We start from the raw sequence: 12970 nt of genomic DNA on the forward strand, positions 1-12970 counted from the left end.
TTGCTCTCTGTTCTCCTCGCTGCTTTTGCTCCTTGGATTTCAATTCCAAACATGGTTATCCATTTGGGGTCCCTCTCCGTTCCACTGCCAAGAGATACACATTCCACACTCATCACCAGCTCCCTCTGCTGCTCTCTCACGGTCGCTATTCCATTTGCTGCAGCGCAGGCGAGACAGGCAGTGCAAGGAGATCTCTGTCCCGTCAGTGAGTTTTCTAGCTAATGGCCTCGACTCTTTTTCTGACTGAGCTCTTTTGGCCTCACATTTGCCAGCTTCTTTTCTCACTGTTGTGGCTAAGAAGGGGGCCAGCCGACGCTTTGTGAGCCACAAAGAAGAGAAGCGAACGCTTTTGGAATTTTTCGGGTGCAAAAACATTCAGCAGCTCTTTTTTAGCATGTTACTTTGAAACGCTGCTGTGGGACCAGACGGTGCACAAAAGGAAGAGGAGGAGGAACAGCTACCCAGCAGCTCTGCTTTCCAACCTCTGCAGCACCCTTTGTGTATGACAATTCATTTTGAGCGCAGGACGGCTGGGGAGGGTGGGGAGTGGGGCAGGATGAGCGCAAACAGCCCCTCCTGGGACCAAGCTGTTCTCCAGCCTCCGGTGTGTGATGCTTGGAAGGAGATTACAGAGGAAGCAGCCTACCAGCTGGCCAGCTGCATTGTCCTCCTGGGTTACATGGGGGGAAGCGGCATCTTTGGGTCCCTCTATATCTTTGGCCTCCTGGCCCCAGGCTACTTCTGCTATGCTCTGTGGGGCTGGCTGAGTGCTTGCGGGCTGGACATCTTCATCTGGAACATGCTGCTGGTCCTCGCCTGCTTGCTTCAGCTGGCTCACCTGGCGTACCGGCTCCGCAGAAACACCATCCCAGAAGAGTTTGACCTCCTCTACAAGACCATGTACCTGCCCTTGCAGGTGCCCCTGGAAGTCTACAAAGAAATTGTGAAGTGCTGTGAGGAGCAGGTGCAGTCGCTAGTCAGAGACCAGAATTATGCAGTGGAGGGCAAGACACCCATTGACCGCCTCTCGCTGCTGCTGTCTGGCAGGTAAAGGCTCCCCCATCTCTGAACAAAGTCTGACAGCAAACTGCTGTGGCTTTTTGTTGTATTATCACCCTCTGTAGAAACTGGGGTGAGGATTGTTTCCTTCCTCTGATAAGGATCTCGGATATGCATCAGTTTGTTGGGGAAGGGGGAAATTTGCTTTTTGGGGTGTTAGTTTTGTTTTGTTTTTCTAACAAGGGTATTTCAGGGAATGGTTTGCAGACTCAAGCTGTGGGCAATGAAGTGGAGCTCAACCTTACCTGTGATACTTTTCATGAATCCTTACCCCTTTGTCTGTCATTTTGAAGTGATCTTAATTCTGATGGGAGCAGACTGGCTCTGAGAATGTGTTTCTCAAGGCAGGAGAGCAGTGTGTCTGGACCTGGGGGTACCAGGCACACCTTTGTGATGTGAAGAGCTGTGTACTGAGTGTGCTGAGGCCTCAGTTCACCTGCTCTCCCTGGCCAGCAGTGTTCAGGGAGAAGTTCCTGTTCCCAACACCCCAACACTCAGGGCTTTGACATTTTTCACTTTGAGCACCATTTCCTCAAGAGAGAGAGTATTTTCCTGTGGTGGATCCTGCCTAATCAGGTGTCTTTCTTTCCCTGTGCTGTCAAGCATTTATGATACTCCTTCTTCTGGACCACCAAGGAGAACCTCAGGGACCTCTAGAGAGTGACCCTGGAGATTTGATTGAGTGATCAAGTACTGGCATTTGTTCACCTGAGATCTGCTGCCTTTAGCAGCATATCCACTTAACAATTTGCAAAATCCAGATGCATACAAATAGCAATAGTGTTGGCTTCCAGTCTGCTGCCAAAAACTTGGCACTAATGTTACATAAGAATGGGAAAGGAAGATGATCTCTAAATAGTAGCAGTGCTGAGCTGCAGGAGGTGTGTCCCACAAGGATTTTCCTTTGGGAATACAAAGCATCACCTGGGGCTCCTGTTTTACTGCAGTGGCCAATCCTCTCTGGTGAGGGAGTCTGCAAAGAAGAATGGCTGACCTTCCTTTTTTTGGTGTTGATCCCTTTTCTAAGATGTGTTAAGAGCACCCTGGGTCCACCAGGATAATGAAGGGCAAAGCACTGGAGGTAAATTTGGTATGTGTGTTTCCAGTAGTGCTTCACCTTACCAAACATGTCTGGTGAGCAGCTGGCTCTGAGGTTTACTGAATCAGTAAATAATATTTCTGGGGAAGAGTCTGTGCTGTCTTGACCTGCACTGGATAATGTGATGCTACCTCTGTGGGCATGAGAGTGCTGCAACAGACAATGTAAGATGGTGGTGGTGGGTAGTTGTTGGGCTATCTTTTGCAGTGGGAAGTATGCATCTTGGCTGGTAAAGGGTGCTCCATGGAGGTGGGAATGGATTTACTTTTCCTAGTACCCACTCTATTGCCTTGTGAGGTCCTTGCTGACCCTGCAGAGAATTGCTGTTATGGTGCTCTTTCTTAAACTGAGCAAGTGGGGTCTTGGAAATGCAGAATATGCCCAGATTGGGAAATGTGCTTTACAATCCATGACCCTTGCAGGCAGCACTGCCAGGTGATTAGAAGCCAGAGGTGAACAGTCTTTTAACTCCTGAAGGCAAGAATTGCCTTTGTGCATCATACAGCAGGGGTACACAGTGACAGGAAAGCAAGAGGCCCCAAGTCTGGTGATGCAGAGCTATGAAAAGAACTCCAGAGTGCCCTGGCATTGTCCTTGCTTCAGGCCCATGCAGGTCCTTCTCTGTTCCCACAGCAGAGCTCAGTGCACGTTTGACCTTGACCCTGGCAGGAAATTGTAGCAAAAGTAGGCAAAGGGATACTCAGAAGGCCAAGAGAAAGTGAGCGTTAGTGTGCAGCAAACTATGAGCTCTTGGGGTGATCTGTGAGGAACCATGGGCAGTGGGATTTTGGGGGATCCTGAATGCAGTGACTTCCCAGTACCAAGACTGGGAATGCCCTCATGCAATCCTGGAGACAGGAGGAAGGTACAAGTACCAAGAGCCACAGGCTGGCTTAGAAGTACCTAGAAAGCAGCAGTCCTGTGGGCTGAGAAGTCCTGGGTTAGCATTGCACCTGTGAGGGCTGTCTTTGTAGCAAGGAACAGAACGCAGATGGAATATGGGGAAGTGGCAGCAAATCCCACAGAGAAAGGAGGGATAGCTCATCACTAAAGCACCTGCAGCTGTCCCAAGAGGGTATGAGACATCTGTGAGACAAGTATTTCTTTCCTCCCTGGTGGGACACACTGTTTGAGCTATCAGATTTATGTGACATCTGTTTTGTGGCCTAATCCTGTCTGCCTCACCTGTCCTCTGCAGGATCCGAGTGTGCCAGGACGGACAATTCCTTCACTACGTCTTTCCATACCAGTTCCTGGACTCTCCAGAATGGGAGTCGCTGCGACCTTCTGAGGAAGGAACTTTCCAGGTAACCACAGCTCAGCTTCACTCCTTGGTGCTTTGCTGCACGTCTGAGAAGGAGGTAGAGAGGCCCCATTGTGCCATTCAAAGCTGACCAGGAATACTTTCCTCCCCTTCCTGGTGGTTTAGCCAGCATAGGATTGTGATTTAACCGTTTTTTCCTACCTTGTTCTGAAGACCTCAGGGCATGCTCCTACTATCTGCTGATAGCAAGGAGGGTGGAGCACGGTGCTCCTTCCTGTTTATCAGGGAATGGAGGTGTCAGACTGCTGGCTCTCTTCCCTTAGAGTGTTCTCCAGTACCTGTACTGATGCATTTGCCCTGCATGCTGCTAGCAGGGAGCATTGTCCTAGCATCAGGATGGCAGCCCTGGCAATGTGCAGCAGTGATGTAAATCCACAAACATCCTGTCCCTCACAGAAGTTTCTGATGGTCATGTGTTTTGGGTGGAGAAGCACAAAGGATGATTCACACCCGAATATGGTTCTTTCTGAGCAGAAAGATCCCCTGCTGAGAGGCCAGACCAATTCTCATTTGCAGTAACTGAAAGGATTTTGGCCTTGCTGTCAACACCCCACAGTGTATCTTGGCTTTCTTTCTGGAAAAGATTACTTATGCCTACATCTCCCTGTCTTTAATGCACATCTCAGGATGGCCTGATACCTGTCAGGATGTCAATCCTCATTATGTCAATTAGGGCATATGAGGAGGGATCTTGCTAATCCCTTGGGAGCATGGGAGGGTCATGAGGGAATGATGCTTTCTCATGAGGGTAGGTAGCCCCAAGCAAACTTGGTTAAACAAGGGCAGCTCTCCAAATCTGTTTTCCTAGGGTCTGAATTTGGCTCATGTGTGAAAGGTTCATGGTGATTGCTCCTGAAAACAGTGCCATCACCAGTGATTATGGTTGTAGGAGATAGCTGGCTATGTGACTGTGGCACAGGGCTACAGATAGTGAGCAGAAATAGGGATGTTGGAGCAAGGTAATGAAGTAGAAAAGGCAACAACACCATGGCTGTGCTAGGGCTGGTGTATCTCATGTTTTGCACAGGTCTTCAGTGTGGCAGCAGACTGCTGCTAGCTCCTGGGCTGTATTTGCCCAAGAATCCAGCAGAGAGAGTGATGGGCTATGGGCGGGGAAATGGCTGACTGCAGGCATGCAACCTGCAAAGACATCCACAGCATTTTCTGAGCTGATTTCTGTGGAGATGAATGTTCCCAGACCTCCTGAGGCTCTTCACCTGTGGTGCATGAGACAGCCTGGGAGCAGGCTGGGGCCAGGCTGCACCAGCCCTGCCAGCACCACGCTGTGGCACATCTCCTGCTTTGCAGGACAGGGCTGGCCAGGGAGGTCAGCCGTGCCTGGCATCAGGATGGGGAGGTAGAGCCCTAGGTAGGGAAGGCCATATGCTGGAAATGCCTAAACCCCAGTGTGCTTACGGAGGAGCATGAAGAAGTAGCAGCTGTGTGAGACCAGCAGTCACCAGGTGTCACTTGACCAGTCCATGTACCTGGAAGGACCTTACTCTTGGTGGCCATGCTGATCATGGTGATGTGCTGCTTTTGGCAGCTGTTTAACACACTAGTCCCTCTCACACAAGTAGCTAATAAAACTCTGTAACTTCTCTCAACCTTGTCTTAGCAACACAATAATTTGGTTTAAAAAGTGCATGTTGGACTCTGGGTCTTTGCTGGAGGAAGGTGTGGAAGGTTTTTCTTGCCTGAAGTTTTTCTTGCCCCATTGCTCTCTGGATTAAACAAATTCAATTCTGAGCCCACTGAAAAATGGCAGAAGCATGACTTAGACTACAAGAATAGCTGCCTTCCTTGAGCTTCTGCTTTGGCTGATTGCTTCCCACAGGACTGTTGGGTCCCAGTGCCTGAAGGAGTTTGGTTTCAGGGCTGGCACTTTCCCCCAGAAGGCTGAATTACAGGCTCTTGCTGATGCCGGAGCACTTGTGTCAGGGGGGATTCAGGACAAATCTGTCTTGCTGTCCTGGTTTGGTGGCAGGTTTGCTTATTGCATCTCAATCCCTCACAAGAAGGGATCACTTTTGATCCCTGCACCAGAGGTTGGTTAGGAAAATGAGATTCCGGTCATTTCAATTTCTGCGTGACCCTTCCTTTTGCTTGCCTGGCCTGGGAAAGTTCTCAGGTTTTATCTCCTATATTTCTTTCATCAGACAGCTGTTTGCAGGGCAATGGCATCAAATATCAAACCCAAGGACACACACACGCAGCCAAGCCATGTTCAGCTTCCCAGTGGCCCTCTGCCATGGCGGCTGACCAAGGAGACCCCTGGGCACAGAGTGAAAGGGAGCCCCCGGGATATTTTGGTTCCGGCACTTGTTCACATGCCAGTGTCTCCATTACACTCGGATGTTCTTCTTTGGCCCAGGGCAGCTTGACCCTTCCTGCATTTCTTGTCTTTATTATTATTTGTTATAATACACACTTACATACTACATAATGTTTTTGACTGAAATTGTTCTTGTCCTACACTCAGGGGGGAAAAGGTCTCTCTTTACATTGGCAAAACCAGAAGGAAAATGAAATGTTCTCTAAAATCAAACCAAAAAATCCTTGTGAGTTTTCTACATATACATGAACACAATAAAACCTTTCATTTCCTTTCTCACTGAGCTGTGCTGCAATGTCCTTCAGGGCCATTTCGGCCCTACAGAGTCTAGCAGAACTGCTGAGACAGGATGACCAGGGAAGCTTTTCAGGTGGCTCTTCCAACACTCGGGGCCTTCTTGGAGCAGGGCCTGTGGGGCTCTGCAATCCAGCAGCACATTGGGTCAGCAGCCTCCCCCAGGGCTCCTTGCTGGCAACTCAGGCTGGCTGGGCATGCAAAAATAGCCCCCTCTGTAGCATTTCTGAGGGATAGGGATGTCTGTGCTGCCCTGTTCATTTCAGCTCCATCCCTCAGATATCGATAGGGAGCATCATCTGAAAGCAAGAGGGTGAATCATAGCCATCCATGTGGCTGGGTTAAATGAGGACGTGCTACTAATTGCATAGGAAAATGGGGTCTTTGCCTTCTTAGGAGAGGAGACAGCATCAGGTAAGGATTTATTCAGTCATTCAATCAGGAAAATCTGGCTCTCCAGCCCCACCATCTCCAAGGGGAGTAGGATTCAAAGGGGCTGAGGGCACTCCCTGTGTGAGTGAAGCCCATGGCTCCAAGGTGGGTGACCCCGCGCAGGCACTGGAACTTACTCCACTCACTCCCTGCCCCACAGGTGACGCTGACAGCCGAGACCGACTGCAGCTACATCACCTGGCCGAGGAAGAAGCTGTATCTCCTCCTGAGGAAGGACCGCTACATCGCCCGCCTCTTCTCCTCCCATCTGGGCTATGACATCTCGGAGAAGCTCTACTCCCTCAACGAGAAGCTCTTCGCCAAGTTTGGCCTTCGCTTCGACATCCGCCTGCCCAGCCTCTACCACGTCCTTGGGCCGGCCTCCTCGGAGGGGGAGTCGGAGGACTGTGAGGAGCTGCTGCCGGGCCCTGGCCAGGCCGGCGTCTCTGAGGCGCCGCCGCAGCCGCCACCGCCGCCGCCGGCTCCGCGCCCCCGGGCGTCCCGGCCCGACAGTGATCTGCTGGGTGAGGACTCCACCAGTCTTGTCTTGGAAGATTTTGCTGAGTTGCCGGGGTCTTTTATGGACTATGTGAGCGAAGGGGAGTATATGAAGTGAGGGCACTCCTGGCACGGGCACACCTCACCCTGTGTGGGACCCTCGCGTAAGTACCCACTTGCAGAGCAAGTCTTTCCCGTGGTGCATCTGCCTGGACAGAGCGCTGGACCCCCTTTGCCGTGGGTTTGCACCTCTGCAGTGGTTTTTGGCCTGCTGCCCCAAAGAATCCCAGAATCCCAGAAGGTGGGCTCAAGCTAGGTGGTTTTGCTAAGGAAAAGCAGCAGGGCAGAGGCTTGACTCCAGGCACCAGCTGTGCTGTGGGGTAGAAGGGTCAGTAACCTGGCCATAGAAAGCTCTTCCCTGCCCAGTTCTCTCCCCATCCCTGAAGAGAGGCAGAAACACTGAAATGGTGTCTAGGCTTATACCAGTGGTCACAGAGACAATGAGGTAGAGCTATAGCAGGAGATACTCCAGTATATATTGAGCTGAGCAAGAGCTCTGCAGGTGAGAAAGCCCACATCCTAGGTGATGCCAACAGGACTAGAAACAGCTCCAGGGTTTATAGCAGATTGGTAGCAAGGAATTGCTATAAACCCTGCGAGTATTCAGTCCGGGCAAGGGGACAAAGCTCAGAGTCCTTCCTCTCCCTGCCCACCACAGTTCATCCCAGCATTAGATCTTTCCTCCTTGTTTCTGCTGAGATTCTGATCTCTGCCAGATCAGTAAGATGTTGAAAAGTCTGCCCTGGGTGGTATAGGTCTTTCCTCCAGTCACCCTAGGTGGACTGACAGGCTAAGCATTGTTTTAAGATGCCCCAAACTCTGCTTTGCAGTGAGTGGGAATGAGATGCTCTCTTCCAAAATACCAGCTCCTTACTCTACAAGGGAAAAGCATTTTCGTGCCTGGTGGCTGTTGGGGCAGAAGAACAATGCAGGCAAACAGAAATAGATGGGAGAGTGGCTTGTGCTTGAAATTCAAATCCAAGTGGCCAAGAGAGAAATTCCAGCCTGAGCTACTTTGAGCCAGCCACTGCATGCCAGCTGCTACACACCAGCTGCAGACCCCAAAATGTGCATTCCTGCTGCCACCCACAGTAATCCAGCTGCCAGGCCCCAAGCTTGGGACTGGGATTTCTGTCCTAGAAGTGACCCCTGCATGTATCTCAGTTGGGTCTGCACAGCAGGAAGGAAGTTGCAGGGCTGGGCTGCAGCTGGGGTGGCTGCCTTCCATCAGGCAGCCTTGAACACAGCAACATTGCACCCTGCTCTTCTCTGTGCCTGCTTGGGTCTACTTCTACGTCTGCTGTGACTGGGAGCATTGGCTCCTGGCATGAGCCCTGACAAGTCTGCAGTATTCTTCATATTACCTGGGATAGGAAGAAAGTGACCAGGGAAAGAACAAGTGTATTTGTTTGTGGCTGGATCAGATAAAGAGTTAGCAAGAGCTTTGATTAGGGTTTTGTTGTTGGGGTTGTTTGGTTTTGTGTAGTTGGTTGTTGTTTCCTTTTTTAGGAAGCAGAGAGAGGAAAAAAAAATCCACATTTGTTCTAGGAATGTGAAGCCCCTGGTTTTGCTGGGGATACGAAATTGCAGCTTTTTAAATCCTTACTTGGGGAGGCAGGAACACTGAATCACTTATGAGGCATCCTTCATCCTTGCTGTCAGAGTGTCTGTGAAAACTGCGATCACAAGTGAATGCAAGTAGTGTTGTGAACACAGCAAAGTCACTTTGCCTGTGCTTTGATTCTATTTTGCCTTCTCGGAGGATATCCATTCTCAGATCACTGGTAGAATTCTCCTGGTTGATCAAGCTCAATAAAACCAGAATTTCAAATGCAATAAAAAAGGAAGGAGGCAAGTAACACTTAGCTTTTTTGAAAAATTTCCACCCATTTTTGGCAGTGAGGCAATACTGTGAACATACACACAAGGGTGTGTGTGTGTGTTGGGCAAAACTTTGCTACACAGCAAAAGGCTATTCTTTCTTTCACACAGTCCTGTTGTGAGCTGGAAGCTCTTGTTTTTCTAGATCTTGTGACAGAGACAAGAGTGCTGCTATTGGCAGCAGAGACCTGCAGTAAAAGCCAGGTCTGGCTTGTATTTGAGGTGGGAGAGGAAGATGATCTTCCATGTCCGTCAGTCAGGAGACAATAGACAGTGTGGTATTTGAATTTTTAAGGTAATTAGACAAGGAATCCAAAACTCTGTTTAGTGTGCTCATAGTGGTGGAATGAGAACTTCCCTGTTACCTTACTTGGCACTTGTGTGTCCTAACCACATCACATCCCAGCACATCCTATCACATCCCAGTGGCGCAGCAGCAGTTGTCACATCTGGACAATATTCCACAGTGACTTGAGTGCCTCACCACAAAAACTAGTGACACAGGGGGGCTGCAGGTTTTCACTCTGTCTAAAAACTTTTCACAGCTCAGTAAATAATCTGAGCAGGTCTGCCAAGGCTCAGGTAAAGCACTTCCCTAACTTTTTTATACATCTGTAATCAACAGGGAAATCCCCTGCAGTGTCATTCTTCGTCCCTGAGGTCAGAGCTCCCCTGGGGCTTTCCCCTGGTCTGTGCTCTCATCTCCTTTCCCACTAACTCCCAATGTGGGTAATCACCTTGCAGCTCTCTAAATTCCCCCTGCTGAAATGCTTCTGTGGGTGATGTTCTTTTTCCTTTTCTGTCACTACAGCAGCCACCTTGCAACACTGCAGTTCAGGAGGGCAATTCTTGAATGCCCAAAGTGCTACAAAGGTCATGCACAAGAAAACATTCATGGAAGATATATTGGCCTACTATTCATGTCAGCTAGTTCCTTGAAAGCGTTTCTAGTCTGCTTATGAGTAAGGTGGACAGTGATATCCACTGATGAGCACATTCATTCTCTAAGGAGGATGCTGCCTGTTCAAAGGAGGCAGGTTCAAAGGTTCTGTTCACTGCTTGCTTTAACAGTATAGTATAGCTCAGTGCTCCAGAGGAAGCTAAGCTTTATTCCTTGCCAGGAAGTTTAAACAACCAAGAGCCACCTGCTTTTTCTCCTGTTCATACTACATTTTTTCTAGTTTGTTGCTATCAAGTGCTTGCAGGATGTGTAGCTGTTGTTACCTTTTTTTTTACAATTACATCTTGGGGCTGCCTTTCTATTTGGTGGGTGAGGTGGGTGGATGGATGCTTGATGGTCTGCAACTTGGTATCTAAGTTAGTAGTTAACGTTTTGTACATGCTTTGAGAGCAAAAGCAAAGTAGCTGTGGGCTTTGTTTAACCCATATCACAGAAGCTTTGTGGAAGGGTTTGTTTTTGTCATCTCAGAAGGAGTGCATAACCCTGTTTCCTGATTTATCAGTTGTTGAGGAATTACACAGTTTTGCACTTTTGCACTGTCATTTAGGAGAGGAGGGGAGAAGAACAGGTAATGGTGGGCTCCATGAGGTTTGTGTCTTGGAAAAGTTTGAAAGTATGGTAGTAATGGTGTGCTCTCTTTCTCTCTCTCCCTCTCTCCCCCTCCCCCCTCTGTTCCCTGTTCCCCTTTTCCTCCCTCCTCCACTGCATTCCTTCTGCAGCCTCTGAAAACCATCTCCAGAGCTCTCACCCTCTCTGCAAAGGACGAGCCCCTCTGGCTCCCACTCAGACCCCCGAACTCTAGGGAACAACAGGCTGCTTTCATCCCGGAGCCCCTCCAAGGGAGCAGATGCTCACACAGGTTTTTGACCAGAGACACTCTTTAGCATGCAGAGACGTCTGCCAGCAGATATCTACACTCAGGAGCACATGAAGCACATGCTTAGGACTGCAGTGTGACACTCCAGCACCTCCCACCCCATGGCTGTTCACCAGACCTGCCTTCCCCAGCGTGCTTCCACGGTCTGTTTTCTAGTCCTGCCTCTCTGAGGTTGTCAGCAGCTCTGTCACCAAAGTGCACCAAAATCCTGCAAGCAATACCAGCCTGCTTGCAGAATCTGTGTTCCTTTTGATTCAATGATTCCCATTAAAGTCAGAGATGAAACTACTGGTGTTTGAGGATTTGAAGAGGGAGAAAACAGCTGGAGGGAGGGAGGGAGGGAGGATTTGAAGAGGGAGATCACTTGAGGTGATCTCAAGGCACAGAGTGGATAGGGCAAGGGGAAATGGGCCTGACAGCTTTGGTAAAAGGCTTGCAATGGAGAGTTTGATGATATGCATCTCGCTGAGCATCCACTCTAGTAAGACCAGAAATTACTTTTCCAGGAGTTAGGATTTCTCATTTATGACATGCACAACTTCTCAAAGAAGCTGGTGAAAAAAGACTTCTGGTTGGTTGTTTGCATTGATTCTTGAAATAAGAAAGAGGAGGAATTGAGACTGGGAACAGGTGTAGGAAAGAACCCTTTTTTAATGTGCTCAAGGTGAGTGTGACCTCAGAGTGCACAAATATCAAATTAAGAAAGTAATGGATAAAAACATCTGTGAGGAGTGCAGCCATTGGTAGGAAGGACAATGCCTTAATGAAAATAGTGTAGAGATGGAAGGCCTCTTCCAAGCTCAGCTGCAACAGCATTTGTCTCCTGAGCTTCCCCAGCCATTTTCTCAGTCAGAGAATTAGAGGTACCTGTGCAAGAATCCTCTGTCTCACAGAGCCTTGTGCGATCAAGTTGAGTTGGTGCAATCAAGTTGAGCAGTGGAGAGCCTCTCCAGGGCAGGTATTCAGGGAAAGAGCAAGGAATGTTGGTCCTTCCCTCAGCACAGGGAAGGGTGTCCTTCAGTGCCTCTTGGCACAGCCATGCTGGGGCACAGCCATTCTGCCTGTGGAGCTGGCTTTGTGCAAGCCCTGGGCTGGTGGAGGCAGCCCCACCTGCCCTGCCCTGCCCTCCTCACACAGGGGCTGTGGCACAGCCTCTGGTTTGGCCTGTCTCACAAGTCTCAGCTGGGCAAAACCTGTGCCCTTGGGATCTGGCACTCTTGCCAAGGGCCTCTGGAATGGTGGGTATGTGGGATCTGTACTCAGCTCCTTGCACTGCTCGCCTTTGCTGCCACACCAGGGCAGGAGAATGGGGCTGCCCCAGGCCTGGGAATCACCCTGCTCATGGTTGCTACCATGCTCTGTCAATACATTGGTGCTTCAGCCTGACCCCACTGCTGTTCACAGCTCAGAAATGTCTGCAGCAGATTGACATGGGAGCTGTCAGGGTCTCTTCTGCAAAGGAGCTGAAATGTGCAGTGGAACTGGGTCCATCTGTCGAGGTGCTTTATGCACCTGCCTGAAGCAGTGGACCAGGCTGGGCTGAATTACACACTGCCCCTTCACAGGTGTCTGCTGAGCTTATAGTCCAGTCTTCAACAAGAAGATCTCAGGAAACTCTTCAATCATGGTGCCAGCTAACCTGGATCTCTCTCAGGTTGTCAGAGTCCAGCTCTATCCCCCTCCCAAGTGTGTGGTGGAAATGGTGTTTGTTAGCTGTCCTTCCAAACAGTCATAAGGCAGGGCCCAAAATCTTGGATGTGAACTGAAAGCAGGAGCTAATCCTGCTGTGACACTGTCTAGTGGAGCAGGAGTGACAGCTCATGGCAAATGACTTGAGACAATTCTTCAATGCTTTTAGCATGTCTCTCATCCCTGATCATGGAATTCCTGGTGCACTTTTCTGTCTCTCAGTGAAGCCAGTACAGGGAACCAGAGAAAATGGTCAACAGAAGATGTGATTTGTGGTCAGAAATGATGAAAGACTTGTCACCTCTTTAATTTGCATATGTATTGTGGTGTGGAAAAGGTGTGGGTGTGTTGTTTCTGTGGCCATGCATCTCACTGTAATCTTTCACCACTTATTTCCAGACTTCGACTACTTTTTCAGGTCTGAATGGCTGTGCTGAGCTCTTGGGATTCATTTGTGGTAG

General features: G+C 49.6%; 1 protein-coding gene across 3 annotated transcripts; it reads left to right on the forward strand.

The window, feature by feature from the left end:
• The first annotated feature begins 541 nt into the window (after nt 1-541).
• Nucleotides 542-11058, forward strand: POPDC2 (popeye domain containing 2). 3 transcript variants are annotated; one of them, XM_058018384.1, is made up of 4 exons: nt 557-1047; nt 3357-3465; nt 6704-7067; nt 10663-11058. In XM_058018384.1, the coding sequence occupies exons 1-4, from the start codon at nt 557-559 to the stop codon at nt 10743-10745; spliced, it is 1047 nt and encodes a 348-aa protein (XP_057874367.1). In that variant the 3' UTR covers nt 10746-11058. The 3 variants fall into 3 exon arrangements, with proteins under 3 accessions (XP_057874365.1, XP_057874367.1, XP_057874366.1); XM_058018383.1 differs by having other exon boundaries at nt 6704-7155; nt 10685-10745; XM_058018382.1 differs by lacking the exon at nt 10663-11058 and having other exon boundaries at nt 542-1047; nt 6704-7159.
• The last annotated feature ends 1912 nt before the right edge of the window (nt 11059-12970 follow it).

The sequence above is a fragment of the Melospiza georgiana genome, chromosome 2, assembly GCF_028018845.1.
Source record: "Melospiza georgiana isolate bMelGeo1 chromosome 2, bMelGeo1.pri, whole genome shotgun sequence".
Classification (NCBI taxonomy): domain Eukaryota; kingdom Metazoa; phylum Chordata; class Aves; order Passeriformes; family Passerellidae; genus Melospiza; species Melospiza georgiana.